The sequence below is a fragment of the Cryptococcus neoformans genome, chromosome 10 (assembly GCF_000149385.1).
Source record: "Cryptococcus neoformans var. neoformans B-3501A chromosome 10, whole genome shotgun sequence".
In the NCBI taxonomy this organism is placed as follows: domain Eukaryota; kingdom Fungi; phylum Basidiomycota; class Tremellomycetes; order Tremellales; family Cryptococcaceae; genus Cryptococcus; species Cryptococcus deneoformans.
Genome location: NC_009186.1, coordinates 571979 through 596368, shown reverse-complemented (window position 1 = coordinate 596368; position 24390 = coordinate 571979). Strand labels below are relative to the sequence as shown.

At 47.8% G+C, this 24390-nt stretch overlaps 10 protein-coding genes and 1 non-coding gene across 11 annotated transcripts; 4 read left to right on the top strand and 7 right to left on the bottom strand.

Moving 5' to 3' along the window:
- Positions 1-336: 336 nt before the first annotated feature.
- On the bottom strand, positions 337-2789 carry CNBJ1780 (hypothetical protein; the record flags this gene model as incomplete). The annotated part of the gene is made up of 10 exons (XM_768090.1): positions 337-384; positions 443-468; positions 534-593; positions 647-1521; positions 1568-1973; positions 2022-2100; positions 2155-2263; positions 2318-2424; positions 2513-2600; positions 2713-2789. The coding sequence occupies 10 exons, from the start codon at positions 2787-2789 to the stop codon at positions 337-339; spliced, it is 1875 nt and encodes a 624-aa protein (XP_773183.1).
- Positions 2790-3362: 573 nt separating this feature from the next.
- On the top strand, positions 3363-3832 carry CNBJ1770 (hypothetical protein; the record flags this gene model as incomplete). Its single annotated transcript, XM_768089.1, has 3 exons — positions 3363-3444; positions 3513-3624; positions 3679-3832. The coding sequence occupies 3 exons, from the start codon at positions 3363-3365 to the stop codon at positions 3830-3832; spliced, it is 348 nt and encodes a 115-aa protein (XP_773182.1).
- A 253-nt stretch (positions 3833-4085) lies between these two features.
- CNBJ1760 (hypothetical protein) lies at positions 4086-7551 on the bottom strand (the record flags this gene model as incomplete). The annotated part of the gene is made up of 13 exons (XM_768088.1): positions 4086-4406; positions 4459-4552; positions 4603-4653; positions 4703-5218; positions 5260-5376; positions 5423-6114; positions 6152-6253; positions 6299-6728; positions 6772-6885; positions 6932-6984; positions 7033-7146; positions 7197-7260; positions 7301-7551. The coding sequence occupies 13 exons, from the start codon at positions 7549-7551 to the stop codon at positions 4086-4088; spliced, it is 2919 nt and encodes a 972-aa protein (XP_773181.1).
- A 344-nt stretch (positions 7552-7895) lies between these two features.
- Positions 7896-7998, bottom strand: CNBJt060. Its single transcript has 2 exons — positions 7962-7998; positions 7896-7932 (listed from the first exon to the last, which is right to left on the bottom strand). It is a non-coding gene; the product is annotated as a tRNA-Arg (tRNA).
- Positions 7999-8266: 268 nt separating this feature from the next.
- On the bottom strand, positions 8267-10421 carry CNBJ1750 (hypothetical protein; the record flags this gene model as incomplete). Its single annotated transcript, XM_768087.1, has 4 exons — positions 8267-8387; positions 8445-9876; positions 9926-10062; positions 10114-10421. 4 exons carry the CDS (start codon positions 10419-10421, stop codon positions 8267-8269), a joined length of 1998 nt encoding a protein of 665 aa, XP_773180.1.
- A 942-nt stretch (positions 10422-11363) lies between these two features.
- CNBJ1740 (hypothetical protein) lies at positions 11364-13071 on the bottom strand (the record flags this gene model as incomplete). The annotated part of the gene is made up of 5 exons (XM_768086.1): positions 11364-11715; positions 11762-11913; positions 11961-12585; positions 12640-12897; positions 12950-13071. 5 exons carry the CDS (start codon positions 13069-13071, stop codon positions 11364-11366), a joined length of 1509 nt encoding a protein of 502 aa, XP_773179.1.
- Positions 13072-13320: 249 nt separating this feature from the next.
- On the top strand, positions 13321-14974 carry CNBJ1730 (hypothetical protein; the record flags this gene model as incomplete). Its single annotated transcript, XM_768085.1, has 6 exons — positions 13321-13468; positions 13516-13626; positions 13671-14238; positions 14287-14431; positions 14483-14718; positions 14776-14974. The coding sequence occupies 6 exons, from the start codon at positions 13321-13323 to the stop codon at positions 14972-14974; spliced, it is 1407 nt and encodes a 468-aa protein (XP_773178.1).
- Positions 14975-15128: 154 nt separating this feature from the next.
- Positions 15129-16719, bottom strand: CNBJ1720 (hypothetical protein; the record flags this gene model as incomplete). The annotated part of the gene is made up of 5 exons (XM_768084.1): positions 15129-15598; positions 15647-15729; positions 15794-16171; positions 16225-16603; positions 16659-16719. 5 exons carry the CDS (start codon positions 16717-16719, stop codon positions 15129-15131), a joined length of 1371 nt encoding a protein of 456 aa, XP_773177.1.
- A 603-nt stretch (positions 16720-17322) lies between these two features.
- On the bottom strand, positions 17323-19566 carry CNBJ1710 (hypothetical protein; the record flags this gene model as incomplete). Its single annotated transcript, XM_768083.1, has 7 exons — positions 17323-17811; positions 17861-18160; positions 18202-18675; positions 18724-18936; positions 19000-19183; positions 19229-19411; positions 19463-19566. The coding sequence occupies 7 exons, from the start codon at positions 19564-19566 to the stop codon at positions 17323-17325; spliced, it is 1947 nt and encodes a 648-aa protein (XP_773176.1).
- Positions 19567-19858: 292 nt separating this feature from the next.
- CNBJ1700 (hypothetical protein) lies at positions 19859-21874 on the top strand (the record flags this gene model as incomplete). Its single annotated transcript, XM_768082.1, has 5 exons — positions 19859-20294; positions 20342-21075; positions 21131-21334; positions 21388-21572; positions 21622-21874. The coding sequence occupies 5 exons, from the start codon at positions 19859-19861 to the stop codon at positions 21872-21874; spliced, it is 1812 nt and encodes a 603-aa protein (XP_773175.1).
- Positions 21875-22543: 669 nt separating this feature from the next.
- CNBJ1690 (hypothetical protein) lies at positions 22544-24347 on the top strand (the record flags this gene model as incomplete). The annotated part of the gene is made up of 7 exons (XM_768081.1): positions 22544-22652; positions 22723-22810; positions 22890-22984; positions 23036-23611; positions 23663-23723; positions 23786-23886; positions 23944-24347. 7 exons carry the CDS (start codon positions 22544-22546, stop codon positions 24345-24347), a joined length of 1434 nt encoding a protein of 477 aa, XP_773174.1.
- Between the last annotated feature and the right edge of the window lie 43 nt (positions 24348-24390).

Below are 24390 nucleotides of genomic sequence, written 5' to 3'. Positions count from 1 at the left end.
AAATCTACTATAGCGAAATATAGAACTATTGTAATCCAGAACAATGAGAAAAAAGCAAATATTAAGAGCAGCATTTGTAGCACTTGAAGTAGCTTCATGTATACACGGCCTCGAGAAGTTAAACAACCAATTATGATGAATCAATTCACATGAATGCTTGATAACCTATTATGCATAAGTACTACCAATGGAGTGTTGTCTTATACTGCAATCTGCTTTACTTGGACAAACGATTACTAAAAAAGATATTTTCGATATCTTGCGTAACACAGCGGATCGACGTATTCCCCTATTTCTTTGTACATCATGCCAGGAGACTTCAGCGAATAATGTTGACTATTGGTTTAAAGAGGCGCTCCAAAGGGCACCAACGAATGTAAGGATCTATCAAAATGATTGTCAGCACTACCCATCGATCTGTGCATGGGAGGAAGATACTCACAAGTCGAGGTCGGACGTCGACAATATCTGCAATAATATTTTGGCATCAGAATAAAAAAAACATAACACAATACACAAGACCCTTGACTTACCTTCTGGCACAAGGAAAATCAAAGCACCCATCTTTCGCGCGATAGAAATCGCCAATTTAGCTACAACAACGCTTTAGCCATCCAATCTTTCGATGTTAATTCAATAAATTTACCGTTCATCCTCTTCTCCTCCTCGTCTGCGCCTTGAGTGACCAAAGAATAGTCCACAATGCCCGGCTTGACGCCATTCAAAAGGTCCAAGAAGAAAACAGCGTTGGAGAGACTGGGGTCTTTGAAGCTCCTCATAGTGGAAGTCTTCCCTCCCTTCTTAACCGTCTCATTGGCCCATTTGATAATGTCCTGATCAGTTACACCCTTACCGTCTTTTGAAATACTGGCAAGGGTTTGGTTGATGCTCAACCTCATCAATTGCCACACGAGACCAAGGACCAAAGTACGGGTACCATCGACAATGTCTGAACCCTGGATACCAACAATGTGCATGCCGTTGGCCTTGGCAAGGTCAACAGAGTAATTGGTATTCTCGACGGCCTTGAATCGAGAGAGCTCCTGACCTTCTCGAGGCTTGGAAACTCGACGCCAGATAACGGAACCAGGAATGACCTTGTCGAATCCTTGCAACAAGACGGTCCCGTCTTTTAGATCTTCGAACAAGTTGTAAACTCCAGGTTCGACATCCAAAGAATTTAGCCAAAGAGTGAACACCCTTGCTTCCCTTTCACCTTCTGCATCAAAGTCCTCGATAGGTGGTGGAGCCTCAGTCTCCTCAAGAGGATCAAGTCCGGGCCACGTGTTGAAGAGGTTCGCGACAAAGGCCAAGTTGAGCTTGGGGTTACCGTTAACGAGGGAGTTAGGAGTAAGGAAACGTCGGCAGCCAATTCGATCGGCGTTTTGAAGCACCTCTTCAGCACGCTTATGGAGATCAGAAATCTGAAGAGGAGATCGGGAGCACTGGTCGGGCTTGAGTTGATTGAGGAGGATAGTGTAGTTTTCACCATCAGAGACATCTTTAGTGAAGTTTTCAACTCTGTGACACGTCAGCCTTTGACTTCTTCTTCTCCAAAAGAGCTCACCGTCTATGCCATCCAGCCGCTTTGAGATGGTAATTGAACCATCTCAACAAGATCTGATCAGGAGGTAACCTCAAGAACTCCTCCAAGGTCTCTTCATCTTCCAACAATCTGTACAACTCGGGGTGGATCTTGATGTCAATCTTGCTGAGCAAACCTCTTCTAATGATCTGCCAAATCAGACCTAAAATCAAGTGCTCCCTTCCCTCAATAAGGTCCTGGGGACCAATGTTGACTACAGAGCATCCGATACCCTTGGAAGAGGTGATAACGATGTTGTTATTTTCAGTCATTTGGAAAGCGTTAAGAGGACGGGCCTTGCCAGCTTTGACTGTGGGCTTGTTGAGGACTCGTTCATCGATAGTTTCGGGAACAGCGTCATTGATGAGTTTACAGAGGATAAGGCCGTCTAAACATACGTCAGTCTGATCTTATTAGTGATGACCCATAAATTTACCTCGGCATTCGTCAAACAGTTGCATAGTGTCGGTGGGAATAGGGAGAAGGTGACCGACGTCCTTATCAGCAGCAAGGACCTAGTGCATAGTGCATTTAGCTTTGCTTTATGAAACGTTAGATATATTGCTTACAGTGTTGACGTGATCAGTGAAAGACCGTCTTTCATCCTCGTTGATAGTGTGCTGAGCGTTTGTACCGGCTGTACCGCGAACGGAGATATTACCTTTGTTGTGCTCCAGCCTCAATTGACGTTAGTTTCCCATGGTACAAATGATATTACTAGCAAGAACTTACAGAGGCTGACTTTTGGCGGCCTTCAACAAGGAGTGTAATTGCACCCAGTCTTCCAGCTCGACTCGTCCAGAAGCATCGATGTTGACGTTTTTGAGAGTCTCTCGAGCCTAATTACATAATATGAGCTACATGATTTATGGAATGGCTTCAAGAAAAGTGCATAGGCTTGTAGATGGCAAGGAAAAGACTACTTACAGAGTCATAATCCGCCTCGCCGTTTGCTTGGAGCGCAGAGATAACGGTGGCCTTGTCCAAGCTTCCCTTGTCATCCACATCGATTTGCCTACGAATCAATTAACATTAGCAGACAGGAACTGGATGGGGTCCACAGGTCATTCAAATCCAAGTTCAAGGTCGGACGGTCGCAAGAGGCGTGGGAGGACTATGACACTCACTTGAACTTGTTGATGAGGTCGAAGATTTCATCCTGCTTGAGATCGGGGTATTTCTTTCCGAGTTTGATGGCCTGCATTGTTGTGAGCTGGAGGATATGGGCCGTAGATTATTTGGATCGTAGAGATGAGAAAGAAGAAGTGAGATGGAAATGGGCAGGCAGAACTCACAGGAACGCTCACTTGCAGCACCAGCAGGACAGCTCGACGGCCGCCGTCAGCAGCGGCGCTACGTCATGTCAACGTTACGTAACTTAGTAATGTAAGCCGGCGAAGGACTGTTGAGCAATGTTGTATGCATTTGTCTTCTTCCATGCATGAATATGAACTGCAGGGCAAGGCAATGTGCATGTACCAGAGAAAATGGAAAGCAAGTCTATGTGTACTACTCGTGGTGGAACTCGACAATTCGGATTGAGCCGGAACACATGCAGCCTGCATCATCATTTCATTCGTCTTCGCTTGCCTGGTTTTCTTCAATTCGGATTTTACAAGCTACTCTTCTAAGTCCGTCGTCGGTTTCTCAGCAACAAATTATTTCGAACCGCACTTGATTTATCTGCCGCTGCACGTACTGGTCCACCGCTATCGAGATATTCGCAAGTCAATCACTCGCAGTAACTGCCCAATAACTCGACCGCCAATCCTTCCCCATGTCATTCGGAAGACCAGGCTTTGCAGATGTCTTCAAGCCTAGTCCCCCTGCTCGAGGCTCCTTCCCCTTAGATCATGACGGTAAGTATCAATTTAATATGCCTTAAAGTCATATTAAAACAGATTGCTGATATATTTAATGCATTCAGGCGAATGCAAAGCCTTCATGATTTCATATCTCAAATGTATGAAGGAGAATGCCAACGATAATGGTAAATGCAGATTATTCTCCAAACAATATCTTGAATGCAGGATGGACAAGTGAGTGGTTCAAAGGGATCGTTGTGCTATGTTCGGGGCTAACACGATGATTAGAGGCCTTATGGCTCGAGACGACATGGCGAACCTTGGTTTGGGAGATGTTGTGGATCCTTCTGCCCTCCCTCCTGCTTCAACACAAACCACCACTGCTCCCCTTTCCAATCCGCCTCATGTCCCTCAACCTCCTTCCTCCGAACATCGCATATAAACTCTATGGCTGCACTTGTCATTTTCCTTTGCAGCATTTCAACTCCAATCGGGTGTGTTAGTGTGCAACTGTTAGCAGAGCGACTGATACAGGACAACAACATCCCGTCCATAGAAAAAGAAATTCCATTAGCACATCTCATTAACACATCATTATTGATATTGTATGAATTCACAACTCCATTAGGCTATTGTTCCCACGTGATGACATAGTCCATACAATAATATGTTACATTCAGTTGGGCTAAGCTTGACTACCAGAACCACCAGCTCTTCTTGATATCCTTCCTCTCGACGGTTCTCCTTCTTTCATCACCCTCCTTCCTCACATTCTCCCACATCTCTTTCAACCTCCCCAAATCATCCAATAACTCCGCTCGATGCGTTTCCTCACTTAGATAGTAATGGAAGCGATCGTAAGGTAGCTGTTCTTCAGGATCTTCCTCCGTTTTCAAGGCTTGAAGGGATGCGCACAAAATCTCTGCTTGGGATTTCAGAGTTTCAAGATGAGCATGTCTGGCACGCGAAGCCTGCGCAAGTTGGGAGGCCGCAGTGTAAACTGCTTCTTCTAGCGCCTGCCCAACGATATCAGCTACCAGACTGTAATGTATATGGGAAAGAGCCTACCTTGACGTCCTTGACCTTCTGGACAAGCTGGCGCTCCTTTTCTCGTAATTCCAGGACGACCGAACACATCTCCACATCTATCTGAAGATGTTGTCTGGTGGTTTTCATCAGCAAAAAGTCAACATGTCTTGGAACTTGACTCACGGTGACAGCATTCGAGCACCCTTGTAATCATCCAGATCATTGAAAGAATGTCTGTACTGGCCATCAGCCTCCGTTCGTCCATATCTACATCATGATTCACCTTCTCACCACAGGTTTGACCGCTTCCTCCTCCCGTTTTCCTGTTCCATGGGGATTTTGCACTTCCCATTCCATCCCCGTCTCATCTAGAGCCACATCTGCGCCGTCACTACTGCTCCTCAACATCACAGTTGATCGCCCTTTGTTCCGCCACGCTATCGCCCTTTCAGACGCCGGTCTAGATACAGCATTACTCATCCCTCTACCACCGACATTTCCTGCCCTATTGTTTTTTACATGATTTTGCCCCAGATCCAAATCTGAACGTTCTTCCCCAGGACTCTTGCCAGGATAGCCACTGACACGAGACCATACGTCGGACTCGTTACCAGAAGGTATAATGATAGTGGGAGGACGGGCGCTAGGAGCACGGCTTAGAGTTCGAGAGGTATTGGAAAGCAAATTAGGCTTGGAGGGAATGGAGAAAGGAGATGGTGCAAGTTGGGCGGAAAAATGACGGGTGGATGTTGATGGTGAAACAGATGAAGGTTCGAGGTGATCCTCATCTTCTGCAGGGCTACCAGGATATCAGTAACGAGAGAATTCAAGTAAACTCACGGTTCGATGACAGTCGGTACAGGCCCATGCTTTTTTCTCATCAAAGTCGTCCTTAGAGAACCAGGGCTAGGCCCTCCAGTTTCGGAATCTGATGTTTCGTAGGCCGTTCCTTTCCTCCTAGCCCATAATCAGCGTTTAAATCTGCAAATTACATTAGACTCACGACATAATACCCATACCTCCCCTCAATGCCTGTCCGGCACGTTCAGAAAACTCTTTGATCGTTCCCTTCAAGTCTCCTTCTTCCTCTCTCATTGTATCATCCCGACTCGTTGTCCTTTTCCGCAGCACACTTCTTTCTTTTTCTCGGATCCCGCTTCTACCCATACCGAGTGTCAGCGTCCCACGCCGTTTTCTTCTCCCTTCAACGCTATCTGCAACACTCCCATTCCATAGCTCTGCTATACGCCTTGCGCCCATGACATCCCACTCTTTCTCCTTACTTTTTAGTATGCATTTGATGTAAGCTTCAAGATGGGTTGTTATTGCGTCGGGAGGCGCAATGCTGCCAATTTCGTCGTCAGGGATGATCATTACCATACCTGGATCTTCAAGCTCTTGTTCATCTAGACGGTGACGAAGGTGGTGTTCCCTCCAACGAAGCGAAGTCTCTTCTCCACCGCCACCTTTCAGATTCGCCGACAAATGACTAGCTGTCTGGGCCACACCTGTGAGTAGACGTTGTACCCGCAGATGGTCTCCCTTGTGCAATCGATCAGAAAGATAATGTTGAGACAAAGCTCGGATAGAAGGAACGGAGAAAAATGGAGAATCCGTGCCCGATTTCACGTTTTCTTGGTAGCTGAGCCATGTTTTGAGAGTACGTCCAATACTTGAGAAGGGATCTTTTGGAAGCTACACCGTCAGTCCTGTAGTTTGTAATGCAACTTACTCGTTCAACATCTAGAGCATCTAACTGATAGTGAATGCTGGTGATTGAGCTCAGTAGTGAAGATAGCGTCTTGGGGTCAATACATCCTCCAGATGTCTCCTTCTACTTTGGGTCAGTACACGTTTTGGAAGGCAAAGAAGTACGTACCTCAATCTTCAAGCTTTCTTCATGCTCCATCCCCATTTCCCTTCTCCACCTGGAGATGGCATTCTTCGTCTCGTCGCAGAATAATCCATCAACTTCCATCCCAGGCCCGATCAAACGTCCATGCATATCTTCTCCTACGTCTTGGAACATGCCCCATAGTGCTAAAGCCGCTTGAATGAGTTTGACCAGTTCGATGACGAGATATGTGAATGGGTCCGAATTTATGTCATGGCCATTTGCTACTGGTGATCGAATAGAAGACGGCGGGGAAACATGAGGGTGTGTAGAATGTATGCTGTGAGATGAAATAGATATAGATGGTCTTCGCGTAGGCGACGTCGACGGGGAGGAATTTCTAACAAACATCGGACCAGAGTGGACGGGGACAGGAACGCGGTACAAGTCGTGAAACTTTCTCCGTAGAGCCGCTCTAGAGTGATGTCAGTTGATTGCGCTCTAACGGAAATACGTACATGGGTGGCTCCAGCCCCAGCACGGCTCGACCTCCGCATCCCAATCTTCGTAAACCTGTGTTCACAACAATGTATGATTTTGCCACTCTGAAATCGCCTCCTGGAACAGGGTTTCTTTCTGCTCATTAGCCATGTTCAAAGTCGGACAGAGACAACGTACACATCCTGTCCGAAAGCGGAAGGACTGGTCACCAACAAAAAGCCCAGCTCGGTCTATAAAGGTAGTGAGCGAGTGGTCCATGACTATAGAGATTGGCATACTCTACGTGGCTGTGATCTTGTCTCGGACGAAAGAAACTGAATGGCGTTGGCTATCTCCTCATCGCCCTCACTCTCTGATAGTTCAGGGGAAGGCACGAGGAAATAGGCCGATATCTACGCAAAGGTTGGCAAAGGTCTATCCCGTATCAGTGAACACGACGCACTTGATCATTGGGCTTCCCGGTATGTGTGACGATGGTATGCGCAAAGTGTGTCCTTGACAAAAACCTGCCCCATTAGTTCTCGCCAGCGGACGTTTCAAACTCACCAGCTTCTCAAACTGTACAGCGCATATCCTTTCAGAATAACCTCGCGCTCAATTCTCAACCTTCCTAGCATACCAAGCCATTTGGTTTCTAAAACATCTTGAGTCCTGTCAGTAGGTATTAGCAAGCCACTAGAGGAGGGACGCAGGAGGTGCTGAGTGTTTGGTGAGGGAGATGGAGAGAGGCTGGGAGTCGCAGGAGTGTTGGCATGAGAAACCGGGGATAGAGTGGATGGAGACAGCACGTAGGACATGGCTAGGTGCGCATTGTATACTTCCTGAAAATATGTAAGTGAAATAGATGAGAATGAGTACAATTCCCTGATGAAATCGGCAGTCGACAATATGATGCGCAAAGGTGGAGGAACAAACAAACAGACAGAGAACAGAGTGGAGGTGACTACGAATTCATTCGCAACAACAGCGGCAATGAAGTGTATGTTGTTGTTCTGTAGGCAGGGCTCATTCACATCTCAACGTCCGTCTGCACAAAGAGATCTAGGCAGGGGCCTGTCTATGCAACGGATGTATCTGCAAGGCTTCTTGCATTCTTTTTGTGCCAAATACGAAACCTCAGCCCAAAAAGTGAAATGTAAAAAATCCACGGCGATATTCGAAATCGCGACCTCTTGATGTCGTCCTAGTCACTTTTACAAAGGACAAGATCGTAGTCAAGCGCACTACCACTGTGCTACGCGGACTCCTTAATTTTCCGAAAATAATTTGTCCCTCTTCTATATAGAGTAATCTTCTGTCCTACCAACTAAAAGTTAAAAGATTTTTACTCTACCGTGCACAATTCTGCAGCCGCCACTCCAAAATGCATATAGAAGATAGACAAACAGTTGCATCTCGTGCAAAATACAATCCCTTTCTTGAACAATTAGACATATCAACAAAAGCAAAATATTTGTTTTAAAGAGAAGAACCGGATGAATGAAGAAAAAAGGAAATGAAACCCCAAATTTCTTATGACCGACCAAAGATCCATCCGAGCACTCTTTGTCCCTGAGACCTTTCACCACTCTCCTCAATTGACTGCCCTCCTTGTGTCTGTGGGAGCGCCTCAGTCTGTGCTTGTTGGACCTCACTGCAAGTTCAAGTCAGACCAGCAAAAGCAGCGGCTACGAGGGCAAAGAAGACTCACGCTTCGCTCATCGCAGCGATAGCCTGGTTAACCATGTCTTCCGGCAAGTCTGCCGGTAACCCATTTGCATATACATGTGGGTCGAGTGGAGCGTAACCTGGTGGTGGCGGAAATTCGGAATTTGATCTGGAAGGACCTGGTGCTGGCGATGGGACAGAGTGAGAAACAGGAGGGTCTTGAGGAGAAGTGAACTGGCTAGGAAAGTATTGACCTCGAATGCTGTGCATTGAAATGTCGAGAAGATTGGGTGTAGGTGGATTATGCTCGATAGGTGATTGCTCACGATCTAACTCGGCGTCGAGAGGCGTGGTGGCGCTTTCGTCTTCCCCATCGACAATATCACCCTCATCCACAGAACCGGAAGCGGAGGACGACGATGAAGAGATGACAAATGGAGGGACGCGAGTTTGAGAAGAGGGCCTGTCGGTAGGTGAAACGTAGGAAGAGAAACCAGGAGCGGGAGAGGGAGAGGAAGGAGTGGCACCGGCGCTTGAAGAATCGGCCTCTGAGCCCATTGGACGGAGAGGGCTGGAAACATGAGGATCAGTAGGAAGTACCCGGTGATCCCTATGCTTGTGTCTCCTTGTCCTCTGTGTCTGCGGTCCCGGACCTGACGTGCCCCTATTCCGAGCAGCTTCTAGCAGCGCGCCCATGCCACTGTGCCTATTAGGTCGTCCAGCTCCTCCAGCAACCGCAGCACCTGGCGTACCATAACCTGATTCAAGCAAGATGGATCCTCGCTCGCTTCCATAAGCAGGTGGAGGCGCAAGCGTACCAGTCATTGGCGCCAAACCCCACTTCTTCACGTTTGCCTCGATAAACACGAAACCCGCTTGACCAAGGTTGACATGCAATGTACAAGGCCCATTAGCACCGACGGTCGGGAACAGATTGAGCCGTTGCAAACCGGTATAAGCATCTTCAAGCTTACGTCCGTTGCGAGTGAAGAAGACAGTGCCGGTTCGAGGGCGGTAACCCACCCCTAGGACGTCACCTTCAGCCAAGGCAGGCCCATAAGAAGCTGAAGTAAACGGGTAATTGTGCGACTTGAACCCGTCCGAAGCAAAATACGCGACAGAGTACTTGTTCCACCCAGGTAACCTGAACGATGGATAAGGCTTGGTTGCGAGACCAATAGCGACCTCGGTGTTAACCGGCTTGTCGTACATTTTGACTTCCCAATAATACACTTCGTTGAGCTTGGGAAGAGGTAAGTTTGCCATGACATTGTTACCACCTCCCTCGCGAGCGGGCATACCAGGACCATCCGCCAAGAATGTAATTTCCGTACGAGATTGCACGTAAAGGGAAAGATTGTCTTCATAATCTGGCTCGAACGCCCAAGCCGAGACGCCCTTTTCTTGAATAGACAGGAACTGAGAAAGAGTAATGTCGGTGGGGATGGACGTAGGAGGGTATTGTGACTGCCAGTCTACATCGTTGATCAGTCTTCGGCTCAAAAGTTAAAACAATCAACTTACCCTTGGCACGATTATACGCCTCCCGAACTTCCGGGTCTACCGTTTCCAACCATCTAGATTCCACACCTTCTACACCACCTTCCCCAACAACGCCGTCCCCTTTTGATAAATCTAATGGCCCGCCATCTTCCAATAATCTGACGGCCGTCAACTTCCATTTGGACACCTTTCCATAAGAAAATACTCACCTAATGCCTCTCTTCCGACGTACATACAACACAACTATCAAAAATACTACCATTCCTACCAGTACAGTGAGTACGACCACTAGTACTGGTATGAAGACCAGTAATAACGTTGAGACACCGCCTCCATTATCATTCTCTGATCGAGTGGGGTTGGGTAAATCTGGATGCCACGGGTCTTGATCCATTTTGACCAGATGGTTCCGAGAGTGCGCGGTTGTTTGAAATTGGTATAAAAGCTTGGTGACTTTTGTGATCGGGTTTACAGATTTATAGAGGTGAAGACTGCGAGTGGAAATAGGATTAACCATATATCCGCTTAACTGCAGCACCTCAAATAGCTGATCCTCAAGGAACAGAGCAGTTTATTTTGCGAGGCAGGATTACCTAAACTCAGACGCTCCGTGTGTTTTGTGACACTGAAATGAAGTTGTGATGTGAGAGTGGGGGCAAGAGACAAGGGTTGAAGGATGGATAGTGAGAGGGAATGAAAGGAACTTGTAATTTGCGATATTTGAGGACTGCTCTTTTCTCCGGTAGGTTGCTGAGCCTTGTCGTTGTGACTGGAAGGATAAAATGAAATCTGTATTTATGTGTGTTGCGGGGTCCAACAATCTATGAGAACAGGACCAAGTCAGCGATTCGACCACAACATGCGTCGGGTGTGCACAGCATTCGTCTGCGCGCTATACAACAATATGCTTGTGGCTTGTCGGTCGATAGCCATTATGGATTTGTATGTCCGCCAGAACCCGACTTCCTAACGATGGTTCTACAATGCTGACGAAGAGCCAAAAGGCGGGGTGGATCCGCAATCGGGGAGGCGAGGAAGTGGCCACTCACCAACTGTCGCCAGCAATAATCTTTCACTAGGTTCTTTGGATGCTATTATATCCAATCGGAAACTATTTGATGGTCCACTGGGATGTGTATGCTTGGTGTTCCGGTATATTACAGTAGCTCGAGTATAGGAGATGGGAACTTAGTATGGTGGAGCGCAGGCCCTCATAGCGACGAGATCTCCAAGAGATGCGCAAGCCATTCTCGCCACCCTCAGCTGCTTCCGTCATTTGATCCCGCCTTCCGATGCAACCCGCCAGTCAAGCCAACGAACTCTTCTTCTGTCGTCCAGTGCGTCGGGGACAGCCAACCTGCAACCGAGCTTACGAGAGCAGAAAGTGCATGGAAAGAAGACTACAGATACAATATAATTGACGAGAGACCAAATCAAGGACAAATGACCAGTTTACGTCTTAGTCAACATCCATGGCTTCTTCCTTCTTCTTTATTCCATCCAGAACTTCCTTCTCCAACTCCCGGCTTCTGTCCGCCCATTTGTTGGGGTGACTGACACTTTCCCCATTCCCAAGCCCTTCCCCTTTCTTCACACCACGCGTAACCTCAAACACTCTCGTGCACGCTACGTGATAGTGACTTGCCTTGACACTATCCAGGATATCTCGCATTTCGGGAGAAGTACGAGAAAAGTGGTCGGGATAAGTGTTGGTAAGGAAAGTTGTAAGATTTTCGGGAGAAAAATGTCTGAAGGGACATCCATGGGCGTCTTGGGTACCTGGCTGATCTTGAGTAAGAATTTGTTGACAGCTGCAAGCGGTCAGTCCAGTTCGTGCATGTAAAGCAAATGACATACTTTTTTGGAGGATAATTGGCTCGACGACCCTCCTGCCCGTAGCTGTGACGGATGTTATACCTGTATTCTTTATTGAATTTGTCATCTGTCATACTTGTTCCATACGACCGTCTCCAGAAGAGGATCGCTTGATCTAATGGCAGACCAAGACCCTACGGCTGGTCAGTAAATGTTGTGCAAGAAAATAGACAATACTTACTTTCAAAAACAATGTTAACTGCAGGCGACCCCAGTGCTTCAAATGATGATCCTTTTTCAACTTTTCATATAAATGCCTCATACACGGTGGGAAATGTTTTCTTGCGACATCGTCAATGGTGTCGGCTGTGACGGTCATTCCGTCGCCCAATTCATCTGACGGTTGATAGTCAGAGGCGCCTATACCAGACAAGAATGACGATGCGAGGTGGTCGATGACGGGTCCAAGACGCTCGTCCTCGTCTAATCTTGGAAGATTCTTCGCTGTAAACTCAAGCGCCTTCTCCAGACGATCGGCAAAGACCTGAAGGACGAGAGATAGCTGAAGGGACTGGGGAACAAAGGCAAGGCCACCCTTAACTAACACACGTCGTGCACCGACAAGGTCTGGTACGGTATACCATGGGACCTTAAACCATGTCTCAGAAATCGCATCTTCCTTGGAGCCCTTGGGCAGCATCTGCTGAAGCTCTGCCTTGAGAAATTTCTTCTCATCTTCGCCAACAGTGTCATAGTTAAAGGAAAGCGACCGGAGGAATGCAGCACGCTCATTCTTGTCATCTGTTTCGAATCTGGATTTAAATAGCGCCAATTCTGAGCGGACGAAGCGTTGTCGAAGATCAGGACTGATATGCGTCAGCATTTGCCACTGATCCTGGCTCACATTACGTGCGACTCACCTCCGACAGAATGCCAGCCTCAAAACCCAATGACCGATTTCATCCCTGCGCCTCTCATCATCAAGGTTGACGTTTCTCGCAGTGTTACTGGACAGTGGTAAGTGCGTCTTCGCGTAAGTCGCGATTCCACTGGCCACTTGGGCGTAGGGTAATGATCGATGAGAGAGTGATTCGATATGTGAAAGAACCCGAAGGCGGGATATGGCACATGTCTCAAATTCTTCAAGTGTTATATCTAGGGCTGGCGGTCGTTCGTAACTAAAACGAAGTTATTTAGCTCCGACTATATGTCAAGACGCGCTAGACGTACAAGTTGAGTCGAAAGGAATACCTCGCGCTGGGAACGCCATTTGCAGTGGAGTTCCGTTTGCTGAGTTTGACTTCAGGAGACGAATTAGTGTTTGTCGTGTGCCTAGAGCTCGCTCTGAACATAACGATGGTGATAAATGATTTAATAGAAGAAAAGCGAATAAAAATCAAGCGAAGAATGCGTGGTGGTCGAAAAACCGAACGCGTACGACAAACATGACAGACGCGTCTTTGTGAATTTACGTAATTATTCTCCACGTCACGACCGCAGCGACGAGGAGGCGACGAGCGAGTGGGAGCAGCAATTCCGTGCTCCCTTTTACTTCAGAGTGTACTCTTCAAACACCCATACAAAGTCAAGAAAAAGCAGCCATGAGGACTTCGAGCATGCTGTTTATGCCCTTTGTGGCATTTTTTGGTCTCGTCTCTGCACGTTCAGCGACAGGCGACAGAGTATTGGTTGTGCTCGAGTCCGCAGTAACCAAGGATGACTATTCTCAATTCTGGAATTCATTACAACGTACGAAAATTCCTCACACATGATGTGATATACTAACGACGAAATAGAGCGCGGGTTTGAGCTTACATTCAAGGAGCCCGAATCCAAAGACGCCGATCTTGTCAAGTTTGGAGAAGCGCAGTACGATCATTTAATCATGTTCGCTCCTACAGCGAAGAGTAAGACCTTCATCATTCACAATAGCCATGCTGATATGCGATAGACTTCTCCCCCTCCATTTCACCCAAGGCCATCCTTGATTCGCAATTCAAGGGCCTTAATGCTCTCTATATTCTCTCCCCACAGCTTCCTGAAGTGCAGCGAGAACACCTGAGAGAATACGACCTCGAATTTATCCCTTCTGATCTCGTTCTCATCGACTCCTTCTCTCATCCTTCTGGAGAAAGCGCTTCTACCGTGCTACTCCCCCCTACAGAATGCGCTGTCTCAAACGGTGCCGTTTTATCTGACACTACTCTTACTGGTGGGCCCATCGCCTATCCCTCCGGTACAGTACACTCGGCAGGTTTGAACCCTTACCTTATTGACGTTCTCCATGCACCTAAAAAGTCATACATTGGGCAAGACAAAATCCTCAATGCCGATGAAATTGAAAGGGAGAAGGCTGTAGATGGGAAGAAGAGCAAGGATGCATTGCAGACGGGCAAGAAGGCCAGTCTGGTTAGCGCTTTACAGACCAGAGATAACGCCAGGGCTGGTTTTGTGGGTAGCGGTGAAGTGTTTAGTGACAAATATTGGGGCCAAACAGTCGAGACCATTGATGGGAAAAAGTGAGTCTCAAGACAATCTCTTGCCCCCCATGCACTGATCCTTTGCAGAGTCGAGACTGGTAATGCGGCTTTCGTTACTGATTTTACCAAATGGGTTTTCCAAGAGACCGGGGTCATCAAGGTCGTGTCCACTACTCATTTTCGAGAGGGCGAGACTGAGCCTCGAGAGATGTATACAAAGAAAGATGACATTGTAAGTTTTATACACATGTTGCAGAAGATGTTTTTTGCTGACATTTCCTAGACTTATTCTCTTACTCTTGCTCAACATGTCACCAATGGAAATGGCACCTCCTCCTGGGGTCCTTTCTACGCAGATGACATCCAAATGGACTTCACCATGCTCGATCCTCATATTCGCACTGCTATGATTGAAGACAAGTCGTCTAGCTCTGCAGATGCCACAACATACAAGGCAAGATTTATCGCCCCTGACAGACATGGTGTGTTCAAGTTCGCCGTTGAGTACTGGCGTCCTGGGTAAGTCATTCTTGCCCCCCCCCCTGCTCTGATAACGCAGACTGATCTTCCTAACAGATGGAGTTACATCCGAACATCTTCTACCGCTTCTGTTGTCCCTTTGCGACATGACGAGTACCCGCGATTCATTACCGGCGCTTGGCCTTATTACATCGCTGCCATCAGCACTAGTGTGACGTTTTTAGCATTTGTTGCCATTTGGTTGTCCTTGGGAGAGGTAGATAAGGACAGAAAAGGAAAGAAGAAGGCCGAGTAGACTGTAACGCATGCAATACATAAGGATTCGTCAGCAGTGCTGGACGTATTTAGATCTTTGGAGACAGACGAAGTTGTGCGATTATCCGCAGAACATTTTCGCATTATTTACTAAGTATTCATATTTATAATACGACATATAACGCAAATTACATCTACTTCTTTCCGACGTCGTCCTTCTTGGCAGTCTTGTCGTAGAAAGCAATCCAGATCTGGCCCTTACCGCCCTTTGCGGTCCATTTCGTTTCAGTCGCAGAACCAATAAACCAAATAGTGCCTTCACCTCCTTCACCATCAGTACCCTCCCCTCCTCGCTTTGTTCCTTCTTGGTCTTCGACCGTCCACTCTCCTTCAAGGACGACCGCAACTCCGGCCCCATCCAGAGGAGATAAGATTTCATCTCCTGCAATCTTCATGATAGAGAACTCCTCAAAAGGAGTTGAATAGACTGTTGTCCTTCCATTTTGAGATTTGGAGTACTTGGAGGCATCCAATAGAAGGTCCTTGATAGCTTTGGGGGTGCAAGTTACAGCCTTGGCAACCAATGAAGGATCATCTTTGGAGTCGTCAGAAGTGAAGCCAACATTGAGGACATTGTCGCTGATGGCCATAAGCTCAACGATTTCTTAGCAATATTAGTAAAAGCGATGAGGTTACTTGGAAGGTTACTCACCGCCTTCGAGCCAAGCGTGGGGGCCATCGGCGCCGACGTACATACCCTGGTCCTTTTTAAGCTCTATAAGATTCAAAAAGAGCCTAAACATCTTTGTAAGCTTACAAATCTTAAAAACTCCCACTACTGGGAAGGGAGGCAACCCACAAACTAGAGAACAGTCCAGCATCTCCAGGGTTGTACTTCTTTCCCAACTCAACAGCTCGCACTAATCTGTTCTTGTCCTCGTCTTCAATATCTACACTGTCAAAAGCCTTGAGTCCTTGGCTAAGTACGCGGTCCGAGAATTTCTTGACTGATTCCTCGTTGTCTCCGAGCTTAATGAATCCCTCCCAAGTAGGTTGAAGAGTTTCGGCCGAGGGGGCAGAAATGAACGATTTAATGGACTTCTGGAGCAAAGAGGGGAGAAGAGAAATTTCTTGAACACTTTTCAAGAGTGAAGCAATTTTGTCGTATGGGCGAAAGGAAGCAAATCCAAGAAAACGGTCTGAAAGGCAGACAGCGATTTCCGGCTTATGGTTGATACTTGACCTCAAGTCAGTTCCTCATTATCATTGCAAAATGGGCTGTGAGCTTACTCGCCAAATTGCTTAGGGTTCTCTTCGTGCAACTTCTTGGCCAAAGCTTTATCGGGATGGATCTGCAATGGAAGAGCTTGCTTGCAGGTCAAAACTTTGAACAAGAAAGGTACATGTCCTTCTTCCTGGCCCTCAGCGCCAGAGCCCTTTGCCCCAGTGAAGGGAGGAGAAAATCGATTGGCTGCACCGAGTAAGGAAGGGTTCTTTTTGAGGTGGGTGGAAAGGAGTGTGTCGGGGGATGAGAATAGGTGGGCAGGATTATTCGGGTGGGTGCCCATCCACAGCTCGGCGTAGGCCTGTTCAGGCTTGAGGTCGAACGAGACGGCACCGTTCTTCGATGCTAGACGAGCGGCCAAACTGTCATTGCCGACCTCACCCCCTATCTCTAAATGTCAGCACTTCTTCCAACGAATTGTACAATGGAAGGGGCTCACAGGGGTAGTCGTTAGGGACACAGCTAAGCCTTTCAATCTTTGGTACGTTACCAGACGACATTGTTGTTGAGCTTGGGGTTGTAGTGGTATGTATCTTTGTTCGGCAGCCAATTTCATGCATAAATAGTTTTCCAAACTCTCATATTATACATTCCCCAAACTGCTCCAAGGGGTTGAAAGCCATATAATGAGGCACAAAATGTCATAAACGCTCGACGTCATATTATTGTGCTGAGTGATGAATGTCCAGGCATCCTGCTAAGTATAGGTGGAGGTGGAGGCAAATGTCTCGCCATCCGCCATCATGTAATGTCCCATGCCGCCCTTTATTACCGTCGACGTCATCATCTCCAATCCGGCAGATCATGTTCAAGCGGACGGCATACACTACGTACAATTATATGCAACGAAGTACAGTCGCCTCCCTCAAATCCGGAACCCCGCAGCATGCAGCAGTAGTGTAATCGTGCGAGTGGACGTAAGTGTATGAGCCCCCTGATAACTCCTACGAGACCGAATTCCTATCCCCTCCTACTGCTGGTCGGGCAGATTGCAGGTGGCATGCAAAAGTCGCATTATGCAGTGTGAAATCGTATGTACGTAGTACAACAAAAAACCAGATATATGATACACTCATTCAATCTGCGGGATGGTGTATGGCGCATCAAGCTACCCAGTCCCTCCCTTTCATCGCCATATCCTCCCCACTCCTCCACTTGTCTAACACGAAGCCCAGCTTGTCCCGCGACATCCCTCCATCGCCCTTGATTTCCCCACCCTGTATTCCCTCCCTCTCCAAAGATTCTCTAAGTTTATCTGTTTGACCTTTACCATAGATACGGATGACTTCGGCCAGGGCAATTTCGATCCACGTCGTAAGCAAAGCAGCGATTGGAGGAGAAGCTGGCATAGGGTCGCGAAGGGCAAGAGCAAGCCACGTCCAGGCATAGGTGAGTCGCATTGGCTTAGGGACGAGTTTGTCAAGTTCTTCTGGGGTAGGTGCAGACGGTAAAGTGGGGATGAGCGGCGTAAGAGGTGTTTGAAGGATAGCAAAAAACAAAGTGCAAATGCTGGACATCCGAGAGATGTATTCGTGTTGTGACTCATCGGTACCCCGCCCGGTTGACTTTTCGTACGCTTCACGACTTTGATTCTACCATCTGTTAGCATTTCTCAAACGTCTCTCTTCAGCGAAAACGTACAGTTTGAGGAGCGGGGTAGAATGGAACTACCCAAGGACACTTTTTCACGAATCTAGCAAATAAAACATCGCCTAAAGCGGCGTGACCCCTCAGCATCAGCCCCACTACAACCTTTGCCAGAGGAAAGGCGGATGTCGGTTTGGACGTAATTTCGGACTGCGCTTGAGTGATAAGTACTTTGGAAACATGGGAGAGAAGATAGGCATATGGTTTGGGAACGTCTGGAGTGAATTGAATGGGCGAAGCCGCGGAAGGTGGTGAGGGAAGTTGTTGGATAAGGAGATCATGGATGTCGGTTGTCTAATCATAGTCAGTGTCCAATCATCCGTGATCTAACTCACGATCTTCACAACAGATTCTCTTGTATTCAAGGCTTGACCCAGCCACCTAATAATCATCCTCTTCCCCTTATTCAAATTCGTCATCGTTGGTCTATCCGCCTTGACCTTCTCAATCACCTCGCTCTTCATCCAGTTCTGTTTTTCGGTGTACGCTCTCCACATGGCCCCAGCTTGTTCTCTCTTGTCAACAATCCTCTTAGAAGCTTTTTCCTTTTCCTCCTTTGCTCTCTTTTCTTCCTCCAACTTGCGTTCTTTGGCTTCCATGGCAGCCTTCGCTTGCTGTTCCTTCAAAGCCAATTCCTTCGTATGGCGTTCAATCTCCGCTTTTTGTTCGCGCGCCACTCGATCCTTTTCTGCTATCCGGGCTTCTTCCTCCTCTTTTCTCCTTTTTGCCTCCGCTTGAGCTATTCTGGCAGCCTTCGCTGCAGCTTCCGCCTCCCGCTTTTCAACCGATTGAATCACTTCATCAATGTCCTAATATGGTGTCAGTATCAGCAGTTGTACTTTCATACAAAGACATACCTTCCAAAGACTCTCCTCGCGCTCCTTGAAAGCTTTCCGAAGCTCTTCTTCTTGTTTGTCATGCCTCAGAGCTAACCCTTCCAAAAGTCGTCGAATCTCCTCAGCTTCTTGTGAAAGTTGTGACTCCTGGATTGATACAATTTTGGCACGAGCATTGGTGGCTATAGAGCGAACATGCGACTGCTGCTTCGCCGCACGATATTGACCATCCCTCTTTGAGTAAGTGAATATTTAGTGAGATACCCAATAAACATTACTAGCGATGTCAAGACGTACCCAAGCCTCCTCTTCAGTCCTCTTGACCCAAGTTTCAAACACATCTGGCTCTTCTTTCAGCACTTCTTCCAAAGTAGCCTTGCTGCTGGGTACTTTGCTTCCAGTCAATGAGCGCGCCAAGGGCGAATGCCTCCATAACGAAGACGAAATTTCGCTTTTTCTCTTGTTCTTCGACGATTGAGGACTAGTTCAATGTCAGCTCTGAGTCATCCATACACATGATACGTACGTTGAAAAAGCATTCCAAGGGGATTGAGTCCTTGCCTTGCCTCCGTTCTTCCCGCCATTGACGCTTCTCCCGCTCAGTCCCAAAATCTCCACTTCATCCTCAGAGCCCAACACTTCTTCATCACTAGAATCTAGTGCAGCGCGTATATCTCTCCCCAATGAGGAATTTGGATCTGTAGATATCCTTGAGACACGTATTAGCTTAGCAGAACATGGGAGCGGAAGGGATATATACCATTGAAAGCCGTCCAGTGATTCTTCGTCCGAAGAGAAGGAGTAATCGACAGATACGATATCCGAGTCCGAGTCGGAATCCGAGGACACCACTCCGAACCTCATTACTAGGATGGCAAGTTGAACTTGAGATATAAAGAGCCGTATAAAAAGTGGTAGGGTCGAGAAGCATTAACTTGGGTCTTTCTGCGTTCGTTATTTCCGCCAAACCGCTTTGCCTTCCGCGCCTTCCGGAAATCAGACGGGAAAACAAAGTGGGCGGCTATTTAGACAACCGACTAAAGGGCCGGCCGCGGGTTCTACAGTGTGACGTCACTAAAGCAGTTCTCTTGTGGTCCACTAATAAATATGTCAAAATGTCGACTTTCAGCTCTATACATCAATACCTATCTCCAAGATGGCCTCCGTATTTCACTCGCACGCCTCCAGTTACGCCTCGGAACAGCTCCAATTCCAGCTTTCGGCTCTTTCTACTCTCCCCATCTCCTTTCCACCTTCTACCCAGCTTCATGTCCAGCAGTCTACGACTCCCAAACCTCATCTGCAGAGTGCCCTCTCAGAGCTAAGCTCATCCAAACCCATTAGCAAGGAGAGGCTGCAGCAAATTCTGGAGGGTCTTGCTAGCGCCAAGGATCAGGAAGGATACGCAGCCGATCAATTGAGCGAAATTGATGAGCTCGTGGAGGTCGAAGTGATGGGTCGAGCGGTGACAGTCCTCTGGAAAGAAGTCCTGGATGCCTTTATTGACGGCGCTCTAAACCTTGAACGGGAGAGAGTATGGTGGGATGTCGTATTAAATAGCCCGCGTGGTGTGAGCGTTTACCTCATCCAAAGTAAGAAACGTCACCCATGTAGCCCGACAAATGCTCACTCAGCCCAGCCATGCCACATAGATTGTGGAATGCCATCCCTCCTCGAGCCCAGCTATCTTTTCCAAACTTGAAAGCCTTCAAATTTCCTTCCAAAGAGCTCCTCTTCAAGCCTCTCCACTCGACCACTTCTGCAGCCCTGACATCTATCACTTCTCCGTGGACGCTCACCAGGAGAGAGATCCTGTCAACCAGATCTGAGCTTACCCGTGCTCGAGACAATGCGGCACACCGTATCGGCGTCCTTGCATCACAAGGTCCTCAATGGAACATGGAGGCAAAAGAGGGTGTGCAAGCAACGGGTGATGTAGCTAGTGAGACCCAACGGGTGTACAGCCTTTTGTGTTCGGTCCTTGACGTTCCACTTCCTAAACCCCGCAAATCTCGTTCCACGACACCTCCCCAGTCTATTCCTACCGCCAACACTCTCCTCTCACTTCTCACCACCCGCCTTTCCCAGTCAGAGGCCAACATTTCTTCGACACTCTCCGTCCACGCTAGACCTGGAAGACTCACCAGACTCTGGTTCCCATTCCTTTTTCTTCCCCCCACCCTCTACTTCACGGTCAGTATCATTGGGAGAAATAAAGAGTGGCTGCAGGAACAGATCAGGAATGGAAAAGAGACTATCAAGGGATTCTTTGTTCAGTGGGTATGGGAACCGCTGGAAGGTATTGGAAAGACATTGAGGGGCGGAGGTGAAGGTCTAGGTGTAGCTCCCAGCACCGTTCAATCCGATCAAGCTGTAAGCCCCCAATATCTCTGTCTCAATATGTAGCTTGACATTAACACAAGAGAAGTCTCTTGAGAGAATGGTCATGGACCTCGGAAAGGATTACTATCATCTCTCTGGACCTCAATTACAGGCGCTCGGAGACAAAGTAAAAAATGGAGATATGGAAGAAGTGTTAAGGGTATACGAGAGGGAGATGCAGAGTCCTCTGAAGAATGCGTTGATGGGGAGCCTCATCCGAACTCTCTTGATTCAAGTGCAGAAGACTAAGGTCAGTCGCGCGCGCCATTAGCCCGTCTTCGCTGTTGTTAATACCCACTGTAGACCGATCTTTCTCTCTCCCTCCTCTCACTTGACCACCTTCTCCGCTCTCAACAGCTTACATTCGCCTTTGTCGGACTTGCTCCCAGTCTGCTGATACTCTACGGTTTCGGGGGTTGGTTGCAAGGTGTTTGGAAGGGTGAAAAGAGGGGTAAGAGCAGAAGACGAGCTTACTTCCACAGTCTTCGGTAGGTTAACCATCTTTTAAAATTATGACTGTGATTAACGCAGATATAGATCCATTGAGCGTCTCCTTATCACCTCCCCTGAAGCGGAGATGACTCATCGTGATAGAGGTCTTCTCATCGTTTCTGTTTCAAGTCTTCGATCATGGGCAACTGTATTAGGCGCAAGTAAGAGGGAGGCATTCTTGGACGATTTGAGGATGGTTGAAAATCCTGTTTTGAAAAGGGAAGATAAGCTGAGGGTGATAGAGAGGATTTGGAGATGCTGGGGGGTGGATGGAAGAGGCAAGGCTTACTCGGGTTAGAAAATAGATATTGATAATGCATCATTCGCTAATCGAGCAAGGGGTACGATTGCATCTTGTCTCCCATTGTGCTCTTCATCAAAAGGCGCGGGGAGACCTTGATGCGTGGCTCCCTTGCTCCGCCCAGCTGGTACCACTTTAGACACCAGGAAGTATAAGTACAGATGAGTTGGAAAGCGCTTGAGATGTTTTGTTTATACCATTTACCGCGCTGTTCCTGGGGGGATGCGTGTTTCTTCAGCGTTCCCACCGCACCACGCAAAGAGCTCAGAGCAAAACATTTCCCCATTCAGTTTCCCCGGTCTGCATGCTGCACGGCGCTTCAGCAATGTATCTAAATCACCTGTACCTATATAATAATAGTAGATTATGTGCATCACTTGTGTTATGAACGACAAGCTACCATTCACTGCCTGGGCCCGATGAGCCGTAATATCAAGCCCGACGGTGACAAGCGCAAGCGGATGACTCATCGACGATCCGACCAATGATGGTACGACGATGCCCCATGTACAAGAAGCCAAGGTAACGAAATTAATATTCGTCAGTTTCCATCAATTTCGCCTTAAGGTTCAACAAACATTCTCTTAATCTAGATTATCGAAGGAGGTCAATTCCAATTCGTGGCAGTTGACAAAGCAGATCTTCATCCTTTGGCCACCCACCGCAATGAGCCCTTCGCTATTCACCATCACTCAGGCTCGGTGGGGGCTTGATTTGTTCGTCGGTGTGCTATCAGGGGTAGCAGTTGCATCTTCGGCTCCATCTGCAGCGGGTGGTGAGTCTATTGGACATTTCGAAATTACTCGCCAGTCCGCTTAATAAGCTAACGACATGAGAATGAGCAGGAGCGGAAATGTATAGCGGTAGGCCTGGTGATATAAGAGGGCTCATTGTGTTGATGGGCTCTACGGGATTGGTCGGGGTTGCTGCATTGTGAGTGCTGGACGATGGTTTTCTATGCTATCGAAATGATGGCCTCTCAGGATTGAGTGCTGACGACGTCTGGGAACAGGCGCATGGCACACATCTTGCTGTCACGCCCATGGAGATTGTATCTCGACCGTCTCGAATTCACGCTAGTATCTATGCTGTGGATATGCTGGACATGTAAGCTCAACTGGCTTGAGATTCAAATATGATACGCTGACTCTTTCACAGCTGCAACAATGGCATTCTCTGCATTCACCCTCCAGCAAGGCGTATGCTCTCCTACACTTCCCGAGTTCCTTCTACCGACTTGCCCACTTCTCACTTTCGACCTCACCTTGTTGCATCTTCTGTCAACCTCAACGCTAGCCCTTTTACTTGTAATAATATCCAGCACTCTTTCGCCAAGCTATTTTGAATCACTATCCTTATCTGAAGGACAGACAGTAGGGAAAGGAAGTCGAGGGTATATCATGTGGGAGATGGCGTTGGGTTCGGTGCCCAACTCTCCCACGAGGGTCAATCAATCACTACCCCCTGACATTGGGCAAACTACACCAGAAAGTTTAGTGTCCTACGGTACTCTGTCGCCTACGACTCCTCGCAATTCAACCTGGTCATATGCGCAAGGAATGGCAGATGCCGAACCTACCATGCCCTCCTCCTCAGCCTCGGAGCCGTGGCAATCACCGCCTAAGAAAAAGGATAGATATGCAGAGGGGAGAGTATGGACGTATCTGCCTCTTTTTCTGTGCTCTCTAGGCGTTGCTTGTGCGAGCATGATAGGGCTGGGTATCGGTGATTCCAGTGAGTCTCTGCCATTCGCTTGGGAGCAATCATTGATGCTCTCTCTTTCAGACTTAAGTGAGATATTCATGTTCGTAATCTCTGTTTTGAGCATGATTTTCACCATTCTATGGTATGCCATTTGTCTGAACCATTCGTGAACCTCATCTCATCCTCTTGTATCAGTCTCAAAAGCACCGCGTCTGCGGATGATATCAAAAGACAAGCGGGCTATTCCCGACAGGTCCGTGCATTCGAAGTTGCCACTGCAGCAATTTTCTTCCTTCTTTGGCCCCGTACGTTTTCCGTTCATGGCAGTTATGAGTGATATCGCCAACTGACTTTTACCGCAGTGGCCGCCGTCCTTTTTACCCTCTTTCCCGATATCCCCTACCGTCCATGCTCCAATCCAGCTTCCAGCGCAGCTCCCTCCCCACGCGAAGATGCTGATCCTGAAGATTCGGCTATACAATGCTATGCTTCCTGGACAATTATCACTCTAGCTTGGACCGCGAGCTGGATCATTTTGAAGAGAATTATGGGGTTGATCTTCCCTATGCCCGAAGTCAAGTCGTTGGTATCTGAACAGCGGTCTGGCGATAGGGAAGAGGCTGCTCTTTTGGGACAAAACAAGGGAAAGAAGGCAGCCACAGTTGATGCTGAACCCGTCGATAGACCCAGGTACGGATGGGGAAGGGTTGTGGCCGGTGAGGCATTTGAGCTGGGGGAAGACGAGGAAGATGAAGAAGCGTATTAGAAACATTACATTGGTTATCTGCTGTATTAATGTTGTCATCTTG